We start from the raw sequence: 23,746 nt of genomic DNA on the forward strand, positions 1-23,746 counted from the left end.
GCCACTAGCGAATTCAAACCTGCTTGGCGGGAAACTTAAAAATTTATTCGACAATTTAAATTGTTTTGGTCACAGAGCTACCCATCCCTGTTTTAGCGATAGAGTATTGGTTATATATTTACATTAGATGACGTCACTAATTTTTTAAACTTATAGAATTTTAACAAATAAGATTACTTTGTTACTCAATGTATTTTACCGGCCTAGTGTCAAAACTAGGTGGTCCTACTTCATATGTATTGTTTAAGGTAAGTTTTTGTCTAGCTGTTTTACCTCCGAATTTAAGAATTGCTTGAAATTTTATTAAGTTTCAATAGATTTAATTATATATTACGTTTTTTTTTAAAATTTTCATAATATAGGTAAGTAATATTTACAACTAATTTATTAAAACATTAATTGATTTTATTATTATTACAAAACGTTTTTAAATTGCAATCAAATTTCATACTGATTTCGATATTCTCATATCGAATTTACCGGCCTTTAAGAATGAAACGTTCTCATTGGTCAATTCCATTAGGAAAAATTTATTGATGGTTTATTGTAGAAATTTAATAAAATGCAATGTATATTATATACTTTTAGAATAAATTCATAATAATTAATAAATAATCTATAATATATATGCTCATTATATATATATTTGATTTTATTTCAGAATTTTATTTTTGTAATTTCCTGATCTTTATACTACTTTAGTGTATGGCGCGAATTTTTAACTTTTATTATGCTCAATATTCTAGACCTCCTATTTTTATAAATTTAGAAAGTTATTATGAACAATATAGCGTATTATACAAATCTTGAAAATTTTATCACTGATAAAAAAAATCACTGATCGAATAATAAAAAACTGTGAAAATTATTTAAATGTGTCTGATTGTGTTGCTCGTGAAGTGTGCAGCAATTGTAATGTACAAAATTGCAGATTTCAGCGCATGCTGCCAAGAGTTGTAAGTGTTAAATAAATTTTAATCTTTATCAATTTAATCATTTAGTATTCACTATTTTTCTAAAATATTTATATCCTAACGTGTCAAAGAGATTTTCTTACTGAGATCAATTTTATCTATTAGTTTTCTTTTTATAACCTGTCAAAAAAATATGTTTAGTATTGACTATTTTTCTACAATATTAAAACCTAACCCGTCAAAAATATGTTTAGTCTAATCAATTTTCTCAATCAATAATTTAACTTTCTTTCACAGTTCTTTTAGTCTAATCAATTTTATCTATTAGTTTTCTTTTTATACTTTATAACTTTTCAAAAAATATGAATAGTCTTAATCAATTTGCACGTTTAGTATTCACTATTTTTCTATAATATTTATAACCTAACCTGTCAAAGAAAAATTTTTACAACAATCAATTTAGTCTTTCAATACTCTCTTTTAAATTACTTTTTACATTATTATCATGATATAACCTTAGCAAATAAATGATTTAGTTTTATAAATTTTCTAACTAGTGTTTCATTATTTTAAATACTTGTTTTTAGAACAATTTGAACGCACAACTTGATGCCATGGAAAATATTCCGTATAATCCAGAAGAACCGGAATTGTTTGGTCCGAGAAGAAATCGGTGGGATGAGCGACCAAACAATTTACTAGATCTACAATCTGATGAAAATGAAAATCCACAACCATGGATCCGAATTATGACTCGCCCTTGATTGGCAATTCCACCAACACCGACTCAGATACCTCTTGATCAAGGTCAAGAAGTGCTTAGGCAACGCGCTGTGGAACATATGCCGGCACCAAGAGCACCAGCTCCGATTCCAGCACCACGAGCAATTCAGCGAATTGCTCATGTACCAAGAGCACCAGCTCCGATTCCAGCACCACGAGCAATTCAGCGAATTGCTCATGTACCAAGAGCACCAGCTCCGATTCCAGCACCACGAGCAATTCAGCGAATTGCTCATGTACCAAGAGCACCAGCTCCGATTCCAGCACCACGAGCAATTCAGCGAATTGCTCATGTACCAAGAGCACCAGCGCCAATTCCAGCACCACGAGCATCAGCTCAGCTACCTGTGCTGGTACAAAGAGAAGCTGTACAGCAAGCATCAGCACCGATTCCAGCGCCAAGACGTGCTATTGTGATTCCTCCACGCAATCTTCGTGGAACATCTCGACAAAGGCTTTCAAAAGCAATGAAAAAGATGGCAACAGCATCCTCAAGGAAGAAACACTAGTTTTTTAATTTATATCGCATGACATTTTTTTCCTTCCATTTTTTATTACATTCTGATTCTTTTTTTTTTTTAATAATTTTTTCAGTTTACTTTTAATAGTTTTTAGTTTTGTTTCTTCTAAAATATTGAATATTTATACTAATTCTAATTCAAATTTAAAGAGCAATTTAATCGGTTTTTTCAATTATGTTTTTTTTTCTATAAAAAAATGTTTATTTTTTAGTTTTCCATTTTTTTAAAATTATTTATGATTTGAATAGGTTTTTCAATTGTTTTTTTCCTTGATAAAAAAAAGTTTTTTGTTTTTATTTCTTTTAAAGTGTTATTTTTTCTATATTTTTTTAATTTTTATGTTTTTCTTCTATATTAGCTTTTCATTTTCTTTTTAAGAATTAAATTATTTATTATTTTAATAGGTTTTTCAATTGTTTTTTTCCTTGATAAAAAAAAGTTTTTTGTTTTTATTTCTTTTAAAGTGTTATTTTTTCTATATTTTTTTAATTTTTATGTTTTTCTTCTATATTAGCTTTTCATTTTCTTTTTAAGAATTAAATTATTTATTATTTGAATAGGTTTTTCAATTGTTTTTTTCCTTGATAAAAAAAAGTTTTTTGTTTTTATTTCTTTTAAAGTGTTATTTTTTCTATATTTTTTTAATTTTTATGTTTTTCTTCTATATTAGCTTTTCATTTTCTTTTTAAGAATTAAATTATTTATTATTTTAATAGGTTTTTCAATTGTTTTTTTCCTTGATAAAAAAAAGTTTTTTGTTTTTATTTCTTTTAAAGTGTTATTTTTTCTATATTTTTTTAATTTTTATGTTTTTCTTCTATATTAGCTTTTCATTTTCTTTTTAAGAATTAAATTATTTATTATTTTAATAGGTTTTTCAATGGTTTTTTTCCCAAATAAAAAAAAGTATTTTTTTTGTTTTTATTTCTTTTAAAGTGTTTTTCTATACAAAATCTCTTTAGCTTTTAATTCTTTAAAAAATTAAATTATTTATAATTTCAATAGGTTTTTCAAATGTTTTTTCCTAAATAAAAAAAATTGTTTTTGTTTTTATTAGTTTTAAAGTATTTATAAATTGCTCTCAGAACATAATAGGTTTTTTAAATGTTTTTTTCCTATAAAAAAAATTTTTTGTTATGTTTTTATAAACATTTTATATTATTTTTTACTTTTATATGTTACATGAAAAAAGTATTACATAATTTTATAATCATTCACATATGTAAATAAAAAAAAATGAAGAAATAAAATAAGCATTATTATAAATTAATGATATCTTTATAGTGTTTATTGAATTAATTAAGAGAATGGAAATGTAGTATTTCAATATAACATAAACATTTAAATTAATTTTTAAGTTATTTATAATGTTTGATTTATTCTTAAATTTATTTTTGCATAATAAGATTAGTATTTGATTATTGATTTATTGAGGTAAGTTGAATTAATCTTCTTTTTTTACTTTTTCCATTTATTTATTCCATTGTTATCTTTAATTATGATAGTAAAACAATATGAAATTCTTCTTTCAAATTAAATTTCGCGCGTTACCGACTGCACATTTGAACCGTAGGAGCTTCACTCAGCTGCCGCTCACACAAGGTGATGAGAGCGCGTGGTGGGGCGAGCGCGTGGTGGGAGTATGACACTTTATGTCTATGAGCTCAGCGGCAGTAGCTCATTCGCAGTGACGGAGCGACTCAGAGTGGTCGACATGGAGAATTTCTGCAACTGCTACAACTGCTTCGTTAAGAAGGTGTCAATACACAATGTAAGTATCAATGATATATATATATATAATATAGTAAAATGTAATATAATGTTTAATATTTTTTTCAGTTGCAGAATGAAGGGAACGAGGTGCCATTCCCGACAACACCCCCGGGATCTCCACCCAGGGAGCAGTATCCGTGTCAGTTTCCGGATACATCACCACCCTGGGTGGAGCTGGAGTCACCATCATCTCCAGAGTCTCCATGAAGAATGGAGGCCAGGGTGCTGACACCTCCAGCGGTAGAGGCTAGGGCGCCGACACCTCCAGGGGTAGAGGTCAAGGTGCTGACACCTCCAGCGGTAGAGGCTAGGGCGCCGACACCTCCAGGGGTAGAGGTCAGGGCGCCGACACCCCCACCACCGAGGCCACCGACACCACCTCCCGGCCCAGAGAGGAGGCGGCGACAAAGGCGTCGTCACCGTCAAGCCGCCATTAATATTAATGTCTTTATTAATTTTTAATTTTTTAATAAACGTTTGTATTTTGTATATCGGTATATATTTATTTTACGCATGCGAAATGGGTGGGTGTAAATGTAAGAGTGGGGATGTGTAAAAAGTAGGAGTGGGGGTAAAAGTTCTAGTGCGCATGCGCGAAAGGTAAGAGTGGGGATTCTGGGGTATATATTGAGAATCTCTTATCAGTTTCAGTCAGTGGCTGTTCTGTTCACAGGTTCAGCAGTAGCAGCAGCAGTCTCCTTGGCTATTACTAACTGTCTTTTCACATTTTGAATATATTTACTGTCTTTTTTTGTTATATTTACCGTATTTATTACATTTACATTGTTTTGATCTTTAGGTTAAATACTTTAGTTTGTAAGTGTGTTCTTTCGTTTTGTTAGTTTGTAAGTGTGTTCTTTTGGTTTTTTTAGCTTGTAAGTGTATTCTTTTGGATTTTTTAGCTTGTAAGTGTATTCTTTTGTTTTCTTAGCTTGTAAGTGTGATTTCAGGTTCAGACATGAAGCGGAAGGCCACAACCACCGATGGACCACGTAAGTTCCCAAACTACACGACCATCCTTGATGAGAGTGACTTAACTGTTACTCTCATCAAGGAAGCACTAGAACTGATTCCACTGATCGATAACGTAAACGTAAGACGTTCTTTTGTAGATCGATGGATTGTAGAATGCTCACAACATGAAAACTTGTTGTCTAGCATCCTAAAATCGATGTATTTTACACATCAAAAGCAGAGATGTGTGAGCATTCTGCAATCCATCATTAGATTTCGCGCGTTGTTCGAATCTCACATTGTAGATGGCGCTGGAATCGGTGATCCAGACATTAATAAACGCGTTCGCTGGGAAGAGTGTGAGAGTGCATTTGCGTGTAGACTGTACACCAATGCAGTCCTAAACCTAGTCCACATTGATGTTAGCGCGTTTTTGGACGATGCGTCCACGCTTTTTCAAGATCACATAAAAGGTGCCTTAAATAAGAATGGACCCATTTTAGTGTATGGTGTTCTCATCGCCAACTTTAAGAGGGTTGAGAATGGTGAGGAGGTTGTTAAGCCTATCCCTTTCGGATGCAAGGCTAACAGCATCTTCCCCACCTCGGTTTTAGATGATTGGTTCGATGAGAACATAAAGCAACCAATACTGCGCAGTGTCGAAGAGTTTTATGAAAAGGGTTCAAATTGGAGCCTGCAGTCGATTATAAGGCTCGAAATCAATGTTAATAAGTATAATCCGATGCGTGCAAGCTCTTATATTCGTTTACCTGCGCAAATTAAAAACAAGAATGCATGCATTAATGTTGAAAACAAAGACAAACAATGTTTTAAATGGGTAGTATTGTCAGCTTTGCATCCAAATGTATCACATCCTGAACGAGTTTCCAGTTTGAAAAGTTTTGAAGATGAGTTAAATTTTGAGGGAATGGAATTCCCAGTAACGTTAAAAAATGTCCCAAAATTTGAAAAGCAGAATAATATTTCGATTAATGTTTACGGTTTATTAAAAAGTTATGGTAACTTTTCAGTGCATCCTCTTCACCTCACTGCGGAAAAAAGGGATAAACATGTAAATCTCTTGTACGTTGCGGATACGTATGCGGATGAGAGTGTTGAAGAGAATGTAATATGTGATGGCGGTGATTTTTTGAATTTCCATTATGTATGGATAAAAGACTTATCACGCCTTGTATCGAAACAATTGTCTGCTAAAAATGGTAAAAAACATATATGTGACAGATGCTTACATTATTTTTTTTCCGTAGATAGACTGAATGAACATCTCGAAAATTGTAAAAAAATGAATGAGTGTAAAATTAAATTACCAAAGCCTGATAAGAGTTTAATCACATTTAAAAATTATAAAAATAAAGAAAAGGTACCATATGTAATTTACGCCGACTGTGAAAGTCTACTTCTTCCCGCCGATGAAGATGTAGATAATTTAAGTAAGACTGAAGTGTTCCAGCGACATAAATTGTTAAGCATAGGCTATTTTATAAAATGTAGTTACGACGAATCATTATGTAAATATGTACCTTGTCCGAAGCATGAATCCGACCCTGCCAAATGGTTTTCTGAGGAATTAAGGCAATTATCTGAAAAAATTGATAATGTCTTTAAAAATCCATTACCAATGACTGCATTAACTCCTCAAGAAATCAGCGATTTTAAGCGAGCGACAATATGCCATATTTGTCATCAGAAAATAGCGGCAAGCGATAAAAAAGTCCGAGATCATTGTCATCTTACTGGCAAGTATAGGGGTGCTGCCCATGAATCATGCAATCTGAATTATCAAGATTGTCAAACGATCCCTGTAGTTTTCCATAACCTAAGTGGCTATGACGCCCATTTTATAATTCACGCAATTTCTACGAGCTTTGATGGGAAAATTGACCTCCTACCCATTAACAAGGAGAAGTATATCGCCTTCACAAAACATGTTAAGGGGAGTGAGGTCAAGTTTCGATTCATTGACTCTTTCAGATTCATGGCAGCATCCCTAGAAAAACTCGCATCCTACTTGGATGAGTATAAAATTGTAAACGCCGTTTTTGCCAGTACGGTGACTGATCCGGATAAAATTAAGTTATTAACGCGAAAGGGTGTTTTCCCCTATGAGTACTTTGACTCAAAAAGTAAGCTTGATGAGACAGAATTGCCCCCGAAAGAGAAATTTTACAGTACTCTTTATGATGCCGGTATTTCTGATGAAGATTATGAGCATGCGCAGAAAGTTTGGTCCGAATTTGATTGTCAAAATCTCTACGACTATGTCCACTTGTACATGAAAACAGATGTATTGTTACTTGCCGATGTCTTTGAAAACTTCCGCGAACAATGTGTTATTGCGTACAAGTTAGATCCTGCACACTATTATACGACTCCAGGTTTAACTTGGGATGCTATGCTCAAGTACACGAGTATAGGATTACAACTTATAACCGATATTGATATGATTATGTTTGTTGAGTCGGGTATCAGAGGTGGCATTAGTCAATGTTGTAACCGCTATGCAAAAGCGAATAATCCATATATGGAGAATTTCGACGAAAACGAAGATACAAGCTATCTCATGTACTTCGATGCCAACAATTTGTATGGCTGGGCAATGGCTCAATCGCTCCCTTATGGTGGTTTCAAATGGGTTGAAAATGTTGACGACTCTTTTAATTTTCATGTACCTGACGATTCCCCTGTTGGGTACATCCTAGAAGTTGATTTGGAGTATCCGAAAGACATTCATGATACTCATAAAGACATGCCATTCTGCGCTGAAAATAAGAAACCTCCATTGTCAAAACAGGAGAAATTGTTAACCACTCTCATGCCTAAAGAAAAATATGTTATTCATTATCGAACGCTAAAACAAGTTGTGGCAAACGATATTAAAATTGTGAAAATCCACCGTGTCTTACAGTTTAAGCAATCAACCTGGCTTAAACCATACATCGACTATAACACAATGATGCGAACCAATGCTAAAAATGAGTTCGAAAAGAATTTGTTTAAGCTTATGAACAATGCGGTGTACGGCAAGACGATGGAAAATGTCCGCAAACATGTTGACATTAAACTCGTCACAAAATGGTTTGGCCGCTATGGAGCTGAAGCTCTAATCTCCCGCCCAAATTTCAAAAGTCGAGCAATTTTCGACGAAGATCTGGTTGCTATTGAATTGCGCAAAGTCGAGGTACTACTCAACAAACCAATCTATGTAGGGTTAAGTGTGCTTGATATATCTAAGACGCTAATTTACGATTTCCATTATGGTCACATGTTGAAAAAATACGGCGATGCTTGTAAACTGCTGTATACCGATACAGACAGTCTTATCTACGAAATCAAGTGTGAAGATATTTACAAAGACATGAAAAAAGATATTGACAAGTTTGATACATCTGATTATCCCGCGAATAACGTCTATGATATTCCGCAAGTCAACAAAAAAGTCCTCGGCCTCATGAAAGATGAGTGCAACGGCAGAATTGTAACTGAATTTGTTGGCTTGCGGAGTAAGATGTACAGTGTACGGGTCGAAGATAAAGATTTTATTAAAAAAGCTAAAGGTGTTAAAGCCGGCGTTGTTAAAAAGACCATTCAATTTGATGATTATGTAAAATGTCTAAGAGATTTTGATATTCAAACTCGCACACAGTATAATATAAGATCGCGGCTACACAATGTTGAAACTGTTAAACAGTTGAAAGTAGCCTTATCTCCACAAGACGATAAACGGTATTTGTTACCGGGGAGTACCGATACTCTACCGTGGGGTCACTATGCGATCCCAAATCTCGACGATTTGTAAATAGTTGATAAGTTCGAGAAAAAATGTCGGGAAATGTAAAGGCTGTGATAAAATAAATAAATAGAACAATTGTATTTTAATTTCATGTGTTTTTTATTTAAAAATTCCTTACCTATATACATTATAACATTGATTCAACATTGATTCAACATTGATTCAACATTGATTTAACATTGATTTAACATTGATTCAACATTGATTTAACATTGATTTGACATTGATTCAACATTGATTCAACATTGATTTAACATTGATTTAACATTGATTCAACATTGATTTAACATTGATTTAACATTGATTTAACATTGATTCAACATTGATTTAACATTGATTCAACATTGATTTAACATTGATTCAACATTGATTCAACATTGATTTAACATTGATTCAACATTGATTTAACATTGATTTAACATTAACTATAAATTATACATTTGCTTTGTCTTCCCAAGTGTTGTGAGAGTTATCGAAACCAAGCCACTTGACAAGAACTTTGTTTCCACGTGTCCTGAGAATTTTCTCAACAAGATAAATGTCTGAATATTTCACTTTTAGAAGCTCCTCTTCATAGAATCCTCCACTGATGGGTTGATCTTGGTAATCCTTGAGTTTGTAAGTCACAGGTTGAGTTGATTCCACTTTATCAATTGTAAATATTTCAGTAGTCCAATTAGGAGTATAACCTTTTTCGAAAATATTTTTATATTTGCTAACTCGCACTTTGTCACCAATTTTAAATTTAGATCGTCTTAACGGAATTTTTCTGAGCTTCGAGATTCGATCTTTTAAAATATCAACATGTTGTGCAGTAACATCTTTAGGCTTCATTCCAATTGTTCTATGTTTTGTGTCATTATAAGTAGAAATGAGGTTAGGTAATATATCATACCACTTGTAATTTCCTCGTAAACTGAATTGCATCCACATTTTCCTTTTAAGTGTTCTATTAAATCTTTCAACAATAGATGCTTTCAAGTTACTGTATGTTGAATAAAAATTAATTTTGTACTTTTTCATTAAAGCTTCAAATTGAGAATTGTAGAATTCTTTACCTTTATCGGAATGAAGGTTCTTTGGAATACGTCCTTTTTCAAATATGAATTTCATTGCGTTAGTCACATCTTTTCCATTTTTACTTTTTACTGGAACAGCCCAAGCATACTTGGATAAAATATCTATGACTGTAAGTAAATAATTGTAACCTTTATTTATTTTTGAATAAGGTAGCATTTCAACTAAATCTGCTTGCCAGGTGTCATCAATATCACGCATTTCTACGCGACGGCGATGGAAATTTTTTCTAGCCTGTGTATGAAGTTCAGTAACTACTGTTAACTTTTTATCAGCCATCATTCTTTAATAAATTTAGCTGCATTAAATATAAATTTTGCTGTGATTCAATTTGTTTTAGTTTTTCGTTAACTCTGTCTTCAATAATTTGCATAAAAAGATTCAAGTCATCAATAGATGATCTTAATGATGACGTAACTTGGAAAATAGTTTTTATTTCGTTTTTTACAATGTTTTGTGCAAGTCTTAAATTTACTGCATCATGCAGTTCTTCAGCGTCTTTAACGTTACAAAGTCTTTTATTATCTATATCAAAGTGTCCACTTGAATTAACTTTAAATCCAACTCCAGTAGGTCCACGTCTTGCTATTACTGTTCCTCCTTGACTGAGAGGATGTCCGAACAGATCAATGCTCATTATTGAAATGAATGACATTTACTAAAGCACACCTTAATATATGATTTTAGCCTCACGTAATTCCTCAATAATTGACATAATTTCATTATTATGACTAGTATTACCAGCTCCTTGAGATGCCATAAGTAATCGAAGACGATCAACCAGTTCATTTGGATCATCCCAATAAATATAATCTGGTTTAAAACTTTTATTCGCAATCATAAATTTAGGTAGTGAACTACCACTTATAGATGACTCTTTTGTAGGAGGAAATAATTTTGATATAATATTCATGTATTTAAAACTTTTATCTCTATGAATAGAGTTAGAGGAACTATAGTTTTTTCTATGTGCATTGGAGGTGGTAAGAATTTGTTTATAACTATTCATATCATGTTCACTAATGTATGATTTTTCAGGTTTGTTTTTAAATAAAAGTTCTAATAACCCAGAGGTAATTTTAAAACGTTTATCTTCAATATCTACAATGTGATTTTTAAAGATTATGGTTTTATTACCAATCATAAGGGAACCATCATTAGCTTTGCGTACTCCATATATCATATCCAAACATTGTTTTCTATTATGTTTTATCAAAAATATATATTTACTAACTAATTTATCAATGTCAGATCCGGGTTTTAGTGTTTCACCATCATCAGTACTCATATAATTTATATCATCATCACTATCATTTTTATCAGATGCAGCTTTATTTTCAATCTCTTCTTTCTTTTCAATATTAACATTTTCATGTTTATAATCTGTCAAGTTAATAATTTTTTGTAAAGGTTGAACTACTGGTTTAAAGGTTTCATTCAAAACATTTTCGACAGCTTCCTTCCCTAATTTCAACATACGATGCTTCCGTCTAATTGCCTCACTAGCTTTAGCAATTTGACGTAGATACTCTTTCTCTTTATGAAACATGTTGATATTTCAAGTTTTAAAACAACACTAATACTATTTTAAAAATTATAGTGTATTTATAGTGCTAGAAAACTGTCGAATCCTTTTCTATATCTTCCATCATTTAAATTAGAATCTTTATCAATTACTACAAAGCCATATTTGTCTGAATTCCAACATGTTGAACATAACTCTCGAAATTGATTAAATGTCATGTCAGTATTAACATGATCATCATACACATGTCTTAAATTTTTCTCATCTTGACGAAAAAGGACTAATAAATTAACATTATCACGTACTAAATGTTTAGGAATTCTAGCATATATTTGACAGAGGTAAAAACAATCAACGTCAACATGTCTACCCATACAAAAGAATGCCCTTACGTTGTCTTGCTTTTCACAAGCAATATCGTCAAATATAAATATTGAATTTTGTTTTGCTTCTTTAGGAGCAATTACTTCTTCATGATCACTAAATGGTAAATATTCAACTCCATCAACGTTACTCACAACTTGTTCTAAGAATTTATATTTTGGTTGTTGTAATGATTTTGAGTATAAGTAAATGTTGTCAAATCTGAGACCATTAGGATCTAGAATTAGAGATAGTAATACATTTGTTTTTCCACAATTTGATGGGCCACAGAAAATTGCACGAATACTACCTGATAATAAACTACCATGACGCTTAACTTTCTTCTCTTGTTGTTCAACAATTGAGTCCAGATTTACGACTGGCAGCTTATTAGGTTGTTCCTTGAATCGCATCCTGATGTAGACTGTTGTAAAAGGTATAAATGCAGCGCTTATATAACCTTTCAGTCATTCTATTTTAAACTTTCATAGAGTAAGGTATGATTATTCATCATCGCTCTCGAGGGAAAGGTTTAGTCAATAGTCTTATAAATAAGTTACCATTTGAATTACATCTGCCTGGTTATCAATATTGTGGACCAGGCACAAAGTTAGTAAAACGTCTACAAAAAGGTGATCCGGGTATTAATCTTCTGGACGCCGCTTGTAAGGAGCACGATATCTCATATTCGAAAAATCGAGAAAACGTAGAAGCAAGAAACGTTGCTGATAGAGTGTTAGCTGAGAAGGCTTGGGAACGTGTTACAGCAAACGATTCCAGTTTAGGTGAAAAAGCTGCTGCTTTAGCTATATCTGGAACTATGAAAGTTAAATCAAAATTAGGTATGGGAGTTAGGAGAAAGAGAAAGTCAAAATTAGGCTTGGGTGGAAGGAAGAAAAAAAAGATATCTTCTAAAAAACTAACTGCCCTCAGAAAAATTGTAGATGCAGCTAGAAAATCCATAATTCCTGGTAATGATGCTCAATCAACAATTAAAAGTGCCATTGAAACTGCTCGGAAAGCTGTTAGAAATGCAGGAGGAAGAAAGAAAATTTTAGCACCGCGCATCTTGCCTGTACCTTCAAAAATTGGTGGTTTACTACCATTAATTCCAATTTTTGCTGGATTAAGCGCCCTTGGAGCACTAACTGGAGGTGTAGCAGGTGTATCAAAAGCTGTAAATAGTGCAAGTGCAGCAAAAGATAAATTAAAAGAAGCTCACCGCCATAATAAAGCAATGGAAGATATTGCACTTGGTAAAGGTCTACATTTGAAACCCTATCGACAAGGATTAGGTCTTCATTTAAAACCGTTTTCAAAAGGATCAGGCCTTCATTTAAAACCTTATCAAAGAGGACAAGGAATAAAAAAGTGTTCAAAAAAAAATTTTTTTTGATACTTCCTAAGCGAGCACTAACTGACTTTGAGTTGCTCAAATTTGTTAAAGACATGAAAATTTCTAACTTTAGAGGGGTTTTTATGCGAAATGAATTGCCGACAACAGGGCCGCGAAAAAATGAATCAGCTATTATTAATTTAGATGATAAAGATGGTTCTGGAACCCATTGGGTTGCATATAAAAAAGTTAATAATAAAGCTGAATACTTTGACAGTTTTGGTAATCTTCAACCACCATTTGAACTTGTTAGTTATTTAGGTTACAATACTCTAATACAATACAATCATAAAAATTATCAAGATTATGATACTTTTCATTGTGGTCATTTATGTCTTAAGTTTTTATGTGGACAACTTGAAATCACACAAAAATATATTCTATATAAATGATGGTATTTATATAACCTAATCAGTTTATAAAAAGTCATCATCATGGATGAATCGTTTACTTTAACTATCTCTGGCAATTCATCTATTCTGGAGGCTGAATATTTTCCACCAATAGAACTATTACCTAATAGAAATTATGTACTTGGCTTAGTTGAATTGTTAACTTTCAATTCAATTCCTAATATTGATGAGGGTAAAAATAAATTTTATATTGATAATCAAGTAATTACTATACCCCCTGGTAGTTATGAAATTGAAGATATTGAAAAATATATTCAAAATTCTATTACAGATGGAGTTAAAAGTATAACTATAAAACCAAACAATAATACGTTACGTAGTGAAATAAAAAGTACTCACAAAGTAAGTTTTAAACCTAAAGATTCTATTGGTGAATTGTTGGGATTTACACCACGAGCGCTAATAGCTAATAAAACTCATACGTCTGACTTACCAGTAGCCATTCTCAAAATAAATGCTATTAGAATTGAATGTAATATTACTACTGGTGCATACATTAACAATAAAAAGGTACACACAATTCATGAATTTTTTCCAGTTGTTCCTGCAGGATATAAGATAGTGGAAGTACCATCACACGTCATTTACCTTCCAGTTGCCGTGAAGACTATACATAATATTCAACTACGAATCATCGATCAAGACGGAGATTTAATAAATTTTCGAGGTGAAACTATAACAATTCGATTACACGTTAAATCAGTGTAATGGGTATTATATTTCATAGAAAAACTGGTGGAAACTATATAAACGAGTCACAATGTCAGAAATCATCCAGTCTTCATTCAGTTCGCAAGAGGCTAACACCTCAGAATTTACGTTTCCTGAAGCAGCTCGGTCTACGGGTTTATCAACAAAATCAAAGAAAGGAAAACTAATAATTCACATATTTTTCTTTTTCTGTTGTTGTAATAAAAATGGAAGAGACTTTAAATATTCTAAGTCTAGTAAAATATGATAATTCTCTAGCACACTATGAAATTCATGCTCATCAACCGTATGTTTTATCAGCATTTAATAATAGTGATGAGATTCGAATTGCTGTTCAACATCAAGATTTATACATTCTTCCCTCTAAAAGTACATTACATGTACATGGAAGATTAGTTAAAACTAATAATAATGCTGTAACAAATACAAAACTAATTAGCAATAGTATTTGTTACATGTTTAATGAGATTCGTTATGAATTAAATGGCGTTGAGATTGATCATTGTAAAAATGTTGGTCTAACGACAACTATGAAATCATACATTTCTCAAACACCTAATCAGATGATTTATGCTGAGAATGCAGGTTATCTTGACTTTGATGATGCTAGTAGAGTAACTAATACTGATGGATATTTTGATGTAAATATACCACTAAATATAATTCTTGGATTTGCTGAGGACTATCGAAAGATTGTTGTAAATGCAAAACATGAACTTATTTTAACAAGATCTCGTACAGACCTTAATGCTATAGTTAACATTGACGGATTAGAGCGTGAAGAATTCAAAATTGTAATTAATAAAATTGAATGGATGATTCCATATTTATTTGTTAGTGATCGACAAAAAATTGAATTACTAAAATACACTGAAAAAGATTCACCTATAACGATGAGTTTCAGAGCATGGGACTTGTATGAATATCCTATGATTCCTGCTACACGAAAACACATATGGACTGTAAAAACTTCAACTCAAGTTGAAAAACCTCGATATGTTATTCTTGGTTTTCAAACAAACCGAAAAGAAAATCATACAAGGTATGCCAACATTTTTGATAATTGTAATTTAACCAATGTAAAACTTTACTTAAATTCACAATACTATCCATATGGTAGTTTAAATTTAAATTTTAATCAAGGTCAATTTTCTATTCTTTATGATATGTATTGTAATTTTCAATCATCATACTATGGAAAAGAACCTGAGCCTTTGCTAAACAGAAATAACTTTAAAGATTATGCACCACTAGCTGTCATAGATTGTTCAAAACAAAACGAATTTTTAAAACAGTCATCTGTAGATGTACGCCTGGAATTTGAAGCTAGTGATAATTTTCCCAATAATACAGCTGCATACTGTTTAATAATTCATGATCGTATTATCCAATATACACCAATCAGCGGTGTTGTTAAAAAAGTATCATGATTGGTTGTTGTAGTAGCCAATCAGAAGAGAGGAAAGGGTGTTAGTGGTGGGGAGGAGTGACTATAAAAGGAGCAGTTCTATGCAGCTTGGGTCATTCCTCTGTTACAGATATCATGTCGTACGTTGTAGATATCCAATGTTTCAAAAGACCCTACAACGAGTTTGTCATCAAGGAGCTGGCTATTCTACCTCTTCAAGAAGATGCTCATCCATTGGTCTACCTTTTCGAGCCGCCATACGCCTGGAGTCGGTTACCAGCAAGATACAAATGTGAGAATCGATGGCTGACAAATAATTATCATGGTATCGATTGGGCTGCCGGCGACATACCTTATGAAGAATTACAACCTATAGTAAAAGAAGTATTAATTGGTACACCTACTGTTTACGTAAAAGGTTTGGAAAAACAAAGATGGCTGGAAAAATATACTTTAAACGTATTTAATTTAGATGATTTCAAATGTCCATCATTAAAAAGTTTAGATGTAGATAATTCATCTACATGTACAAACCACACACGTGGTTTTAGCAATTGCGCTGTTAAAAATGTATGTAACCTACGAAATTGGTTGATACAACCATCAAATGTACTACGAAATAATATAGAAAATAATTATGAAGTTGACAATGATTGTACACTAAAAGACTTTTATAATGATTGTGAAAATTTTATATGCAATGAATAAATGTATAAAAATGTATTTAAAATGTTTTATATTAATTTACCCTACCTTCCTATTATCTTTATTATATGTTTAAGCTATTTTTAACGAGTTTAAACATGTATAAACTTGTCTTATGACGTCACAAAGTGGGTGTGGCTAACTTCGGAGTGGTGGGGGTATCACGCATGCGTAGAAAAAGCAAAAAAGAACTGCGCATGTGTACAAGAAGGAGTGGGGGTAAATAGCAAGAGTAGGGGTAAAAGTCTATTGCTCATGCGCGAGCAAAATTTTAGAGTATAAATATAGGGTCCATAAGCATTTTTGCTCATTCTTCATTTGTTCACAGTAGCAATGGATCTCACTAAAATTAATGCCATTGGTCGCATGGACGCTTTTCTACCTACGAAGCCGCTTTCCGAGCTGACTCCTGGACATAAGTATCCTATAACGAAGATCCAGGTTGTCAACACCAAGTATGGAGTCAAGGTCGTCGTTGAGGTAGATAAAAAGTTCAATACATTCCTACCTTCAAGATTTGTACCAATGTTCACTGATGACTCGATATGCTTGGACCAAATGCAAGAAGCTATTAATTCTGGACAATTGCGGCTTAAGTACATTGGTGGTCCATACAACCATATTGAATTTAAAATAAAACAAGTGTAAATATTGTATATTGAATATAATAAATGTATAATATGTTATTTACGTTGTATTTAATTCAATACCTCATTAGTATTAAGTTAGAATTAAGATTATATTTAGGTTAAGTTTAACTTTCATAATTAATAAGATAATTAATAAAAGATTGCATTAAGCTTACTTCATATATAATTTTTTTATTAACTTGATGGTAAATAATCAATAAAGTAAAGTGGTGCCATCTATTAAGTGTTTCACCATCTAATTTGGTCGGTAAAGCAGAGCATCTATTACCAATAAACATTTTACCGCCAAAATTTAAAAATTCTTATAGCACAATTGACCTAATCGACAGTGGCGCCATCTGTTGGGATTTCTACCAATTAACTTGGTCAGTAAAACAAAATGGCGGACAAGCAAAAAATTATCTAATAAATTTTAAATTTCCCGCCAAGCAGATTTGAATTCGCTAGTGGCGCCATCTGTTGGATGTCCACTCAACTAATTCCGTCGGTAAAACAGGGATGGGTAGCTCTCTGACCAAGCCAATTTAAATTGTGAATTAAATTTTCAAATTTCCCGCCAAGCAGGTTTGAATTCGCTAGTGGCGCCATCTCTTGGTGTCAACCGCAACTAATTCCGTCGGTAAAACAAAATGGCGGCCAAGCCAATTTAAATTGTGAATTAAATTTTCAAATTTCCCGCCAAGCAGGTTTGAATTCGCTAGTGGCGCCATCTATTGGGTGGCTAGTTAACTAATTCGGTCGGTAAAACAGATTCCTACTTTACCAACTGGGTTTGAATTCGACCAGCTGCTGATAATGTAGAAATCTACCTTACCGACTGAGCAGTTACCGACTGTAGGTAACTTAGCCGAGATCAGAACCTGGGGTGGAACTCTCCTAGCTATACTACTTATAGATATAATAATAAATTTCTTCGTTGTTGATAATCACTCTAAAAACGTATTTTAATCGTTTATTTATTTCTTTTTTTTTTTTTTAAAAAAAACTATATTTAAATAATTTGTTGGCGTCTTTTTATTTTAATTAGAAAAGATACACTCGATATTTTTTTTAATAATAGAAGAATATTGTGAAATATTTGGAAAATTTTCCAATGATGAAATAATTTTTATTTTTTGGTTAAAAAAAAAAAAAAAAACAAAATTCACTTAGGAAGTGTGATAAGATTGTTGGCTTTTCTAAACTGGGACAAATTTATCGTGGAGAGGAAAAAAAAATATATCAGAGGAAAGAATTTGATTTCACGCAATTTTGTAGATGAATATATGTTGTTTTAATATAGGAACACGGAAATCTTATCTCTAGTTTTTATTAATCGTATTTTAATTCAAAAAAAAATATAAGACATTTTTTTTTTAATTTAATAGACAATATATACTATTTTTATCTAAAATAACTCTTCTTTACGTTTTTTTTCGGTAGTTTTATTTACTTATTTCAAAATCTTATTAAGTCATTAATTCTTTTAAGAATTTTAATTAATTAATCAATAATAATAATAATAATAATAATAATAATAATTTATTTATTATATTACATTATATTTTATATTTATTGTCTTGTAAAATTATAATATATTTAATAATTATCTGTAAAATTAAAGCTACTATTATGAATTTAATTAATTAGTGGAATAAAATAAATTGAAAAGTATTTAAATATCTAAAAAAAATGTTAATGTAAATAAAGAGAAGAATTGATATGAAGCATGTTGTGAATAATGACATAACTTTAATGCTATGCGTGCAATATATAATTTTTTAAGTGCATATATTTATTTCAATCGTTTATATCCGACAAATGCAGGTAGCGCATTATATTTAAAGAAAAAGAAAAAACAAATGTGGGGAAAAATTTTTCAAGTGATCCAATATCAAAATTTTTCAAAAAAAAAAAATGTATGCAGTTTTTTGTTCTCGAGATATTTATTAATTAATTAATAAAAGTTAATGAAAAAATTAAATATTTCACAATTAGGGTAATTTTGAACTTTTTGAAAAATTAATTTGAAAAATTATGAAATTTCACGTCTAATATATGAAGTATTTTTAATTAATGGATTTTTAATAAACAATTATAATTAATTATTTTTATTAAAAATGCATTAATCGAAATTATTTCATATTGTATTTTTTGGTTGCGGAATAATTTTTAAATTCGTAAGTCCAGAATTACGCTTAATTTATTTAATACGATTTTTTTTCCTTTAATATAATTAATATTAATATAAATGATAATTTAATACTTAGTATAAATAATAATAATAATTTAATATTTCATAAAATTTTGTTTCTATTATTTCCTAAATCGAAAAAAAAAATTATATTTAGCTAACTTTATTCATGAAATATTTTATTTTTTATTCATTTTAATTAATCAATATCTCAAAAATAATAAAAGCCACATTTTTTTTTTATTTTTCGTATTAAGTTTTATTTTTATTTATTTATTTAGAACATAACGGGACATGCCCTTTCGTACAAAAGTACTCCTAAATTCTAATAGTTACGTAAGTAACAATACAAAATATAAAATATTAACTAAATCTAGGTAGGCGCTATAATGGCTAAAGTTCATTATAAGTTTATACAGTAAAGAATAACATAAATCAAATTACATTATTATCAAAAGAGAAGATTAATTTTCGATAAATAGAATCTGCTTTACCATTATATCAATTAAATTCAAAAATAATTGTTATTGTTCAATAATACTGATTTTATCTAAATCACAATGTCTACATTTAGTTCTGTATGTATTTCCTTAAATCACTTTCATAGATAGAAATAAAATAAGTTTATCTCAAGGAAGGGACACAACCTTGGGCACCAAGTGGGGAAATCACTATAGATTCTCCTTACACGCATCTATTTGGACTGTAAGAGTGGATGTGGGATTTCTAGGGGGGATTTTAATTATGGTAGGGATTCCACGCCGGTAGACCATTGACACATTCATTTCTCCGTCTAATCGACGGGTCTCTAGTTCCTCCCTCACTCTCTTAATCTCCTCCCTCTGCATAACCGTCCTGTCATTCGACATCCAAAGATCTTCCAACTCCCTTGAACGTGTTGAGTCTCTTTTGACACTTACAAATTTTTTTAGAATTACTTGTGCCTTCTCTTCCGTCTCACATACAATCTTAACAGGGCGAGGCTTACGAGAAACCTGCGCATTAGAACCAATTCTAAATGTGCGTATATTTTCAAGATCATCTGTTTGAATGAATTTTTTTAATTTATTCGTAACCACAGATTTCAAAGAACAACTATTATTTAACGAAGTGTCAAATTCTGGAAGATTAAATAAAACAAGATTGTTCTTTCTTTCATTTCGATCAACAAGTTCATTTATACAGACATTAGTTACTGATTTAGAATCAATATTTGTAGAACCATTTGCCTCAGATTTATCAAGTCTCTCTTCGACAACATTAAGACGCTCTGTCAAATTAACAACTCTGCTTTCCATATTACTCAGCCTACACAGTGTATCATCGAGTTTTTTGTTGATATCTGACATGTTTTCAGTCATATTGGCAAAATTATCAGAAACTGTTGTTGATAAAACCTTAATAGCTCTCAAAATACTATCCAAGTTAACAGAGGTTTGTGAAGATTGAGAATTATTTGAAGGAGACAATGACCTAGGTTTACAACATTTGGTGAACGACCCATCAGGCAAAGTAGACAGCTGTAACGCACAGCTGGGATGATAAGGAAGATTACACTTCCTACACAAAGTAGGAATAGCACGTGTAATATCTTTACCACATTTTGCACAATTTTCAACACTAGAGGCCATTTTTGCACACAAATAACCATTCAAATAAAAATAAAAAGTAAATTGAGCGAAAGCAGTTCCAATTGAAGTTACATAAACAAAAAACTTCACACAAGTATATCAGTCCAATGTTAGGTTAGAAAAAATTCAAATCAGAGAGCCAAGTTAAGACAAATGGTGCAGATAATAAAAAACTTTCACTAGAAACCAGCACAAAATAATGTTTATAACTATAAGGTTGTAAAAGAACAGACCAAACTTAAACCGTTTTATTTAAACAAAATCAACCGAGACACATGTGAACACGTGTTTAGTAGCTGCCACCTAGCGGCATTTTTAAAGACAAAAAAAAAATAAATAAAAAAACGTTCTTTTTCTAAAAAAAAGTCAAAAAAAAAAAACTTTAACCCCCTTTCTTTCTACCATTTTTTGATAAAACCTAACAATAATTTGAAATTTGAAAAAAAAATTTTTTTTTCACTTGGATCACTTTAGAAATTTTGCCCCATAAATAATAATAATATTATTATATGTTAAGTAGACTTCTTGTCAGCTGCCGTTTCGTTTGAATTCGTGTACGTGATAAAAATGAGAAAAGGTTAACAATTTTAAATATTAAAGCAAATGAAAATAAATTACAATAAACATTAATACCTAGATTGCTTTTATACATAAATTTAATGACTCACAAGTCATCAAGTAGCTATAAAAGAAGAAATTATATTTTTTTTTTAATAAAAAAATATATTTTACAAAATTTACAATAAAATAATAAATATAACTATATTTATCATTCATAATTATTATTTCTATTATATTATTATTTTAATATTATTAATATAATTATTATTATTATATATCTTTTTTTTTATTACTAATATTATGTATTATTGAAATGTATTTTTTTATGTATAAAAATAATCGATTTATACGTTTTACAATAATTTGATTAAAAAAAAAGTGGATTAGACAATTGTACTAAATATCTTTTTAACAATATACACATAAATCGGTTGACCTTGTCCCAATCGCATAAATTATTGATAATCCCAACGAATCACAAAATACTTCAGGTACCGTTAACGACTTTTAAATTTAATATTAAATATTCATCTGGATTGTTTCAAAGGAATTAAATATATTTTAAAAATTCAATGACGTGTACCAAATAATTGCTATAATATATATATTACATCAAATTAAATTAATTCTCAAAGGAAAAAAAAAACCTATTTAAAAAATTCAATGTCTCATATATATACAGCTGACAATAAATATCAGAGACAAGGTTGTCCTTTCAATTATTGCCATGCTTCTACAAAATTTATCTCTTGATATTTCTCTGTACAAATATTTACGACACTTTAAATTCTATTATATAAATTATAATAATACACGTGATTATTTTGTTGTTAAAAAAAAATCAATACACAATTTGATTATAAAGGATAAATTTTGAATATTGATTTATATTTGAAAATAATTAATTTTTACATTATTATTCAATTTTTAAGTAGATACTTATTTTTATATTTAAATTTTATAATAATTATATTAATTATAATTTTGATTTATACTTTCAATTTATTATTACTAAAATAGAATTTTTTTTTAAGTAAAATTTTTTTTTTAATAAAATGCGAAATCAAATTTTTTGATTGCTATAAGAAATTGAGAAATAAAAAAAAAATTTTTTATGTAAAAAGAGACTAAAAGACAAATAATGGTTTATATGGTTAATTAATGTGAAATAGAGAGTCGACAAATTTATTTATTTTTTTTTTCTTGTATTTTATTACGCAAACTTTTAAGTAGAAGTAAATTTTGTCTCTTGAAGTTAATTGGAAATGACGACGGAAAGCTTGGAAAAATGTTAGTAATTCAGAGCCTTTAAAAGATAAAGAACAACGACGCCTCGAGAGAAGAGAATATTATTTATATAGATATATACATATATATACAAACGTTTCGCGAGGTATAATTACATTTTTCCGTGAGTGATAATTCGCAAAAAAAAAAAGTAAAAGAAAAATAACTACTATTTAATAAGACGACTTTTATAACAGAAAATTAACACAATAAAAATATTCTCATTTCATTGAATTCTAAAATTATTTTATTTTACTTTTTTAATAAAAAAAAATGTAGCAATTGCAATTTTTTCAAAGATAAATATTTTGTGTTCATTAAAAAATAAAAATAAAAAAATAGTGTAATGATATGTAAATAATTAACACGCAGAGTTGTTAAATAGTTCGTCACAAATATAGTTTATACGTTAAAAAATAGTTCGTGGAAAATTTTCATATACAATTTCACACTGTTCATTATAGATGAGAAAAGTATATAAATATTGATAAATTTTTATATAAAATTTTGCTTTAAAGAAATAATTTTCAAAAAAATTAAATTAAATAGAATTAAATAAATAAAAGTAAATAATAAATTAATGTCAAGTGTGAAATTATATTAATTAAAAAATTGTAAATATAAATTATAAACGTATAGTATAAATTAATTGTAAATTATAAACATTAAGTAAAAAAATGTAAATTAATATTATGTCAAATTATATTTATAATACAAAACGTATCAGAGTGTATCTCTTATAATTTTACATGCGCAAATGTAATTTCCAAAAATGAGAAAATTAAAGTAAAAATTTTTTTTCTAAAATTCAAAACTTGTAGAATATTAATATTATTATTATTACTATTATTTTTACTATTATTATTATTATTATTAACCATAAAGACACTTTCTTCTTTCTTGATCGATATTATAAACACTTTGACACTTTATATTTCACAAAAAATTGAAAATATTTTTGAATATTTTCAATTTTTGTTATCATAATTTTTGAAATAAAAACAGCGCACAAAAATACAGACCACCGCCTAGATGCGATTCTGAAATAAAACTGCGACTGTGCTGTCGCCTTCGTGTTTCCGCGTAATGC

General features: G+C 30.2%; 3 protein-coding genes across 4 annotated transcripts in view; 2 read left to right on the top strand and 1 right to left on the bottom strand.

Annotated features, from left to right (window-relative positions):
* The window catches only part of LOC127283767 (myosin-2), a 33,420-nt gene extending 9,674 nt beyond the window's left edge, over positions 1–23,746 (bottom strand). The window contains exon 1 of one of the 2 annotated variants that reach the window (XM_051308850.1): positions 23,535–23,746. The gene's annotated coding sequence lies outside the window, so the exon portion shown is untranslated. The remainder of the gene's footprint in view (positions 1–23,534) is intronic. The other variant, XM_051308849.1, reaches the window with a different exon arrangement.
* LOC127283799 (dentin sialophosphoprotein-like) lies at positions 1,529–2,214 on the top strand. The gene is made up of 2 exons (XM_051308895.1): positions 1,529–1,587; positions 1,773–2,214. The coding sequence occupies exons 1-2, from the start codon at positions 1,529–1,531 to the stop codon at positions 2,212–2,214; spliced, it is 501 nt and encodes a 166-aa protein (XP_051164852.1).
* LOC127283800 (uncharacterized) lies at positions 4,950–8,762 on the top strand. Its single transcript, XM_051308896.1, has one exon. The coding sequence runs from the start codon at positions 4,950–4,952 to the stop codon at positions 8,760–8,762; it is 3,813 nt and encodes a 1,270-aa protein (XP_051164853.1).

Source organism: Leptopilina boulardi, unplaced genomic scaffold (assembly GCF_019393585.1).
Source record: "Leptopilina boulardi isolate dan_hultmark-lab unplaced genomic scaffold, ZJU_Lbou_2.1 LbouV2_310, whole genome shotgun sequence".
NCBI lineage: Eukaryota > Metazoa > Arthropoda > Insecta > Hymenoptera > Figitidae > Leptopilina > Leptopilina boulardi.

Coding starts and splice junctions, on each gene's coding strand:
- LOC127283799 (XM_051308895.1), top strand. CDS start 1,529: ATGGAAAATATTCCGTATAATCCAGAAGAACCGGAATTGTTTGGTCCG. Junction 1,588..1,772: donor TTTGGTCCGAGAAGAAATCG/GTGGGATGAGCG, acceptor CGGCACCAAGAG/CACCAGCTCCGATTCCAGCA.
- LOC127283800 (XM_051308896.1), top strand. CDS start 4,950: ATGAAGCGGAAGGCCACAACCACCGATGGACCACGTAAGTTCCCAAAC.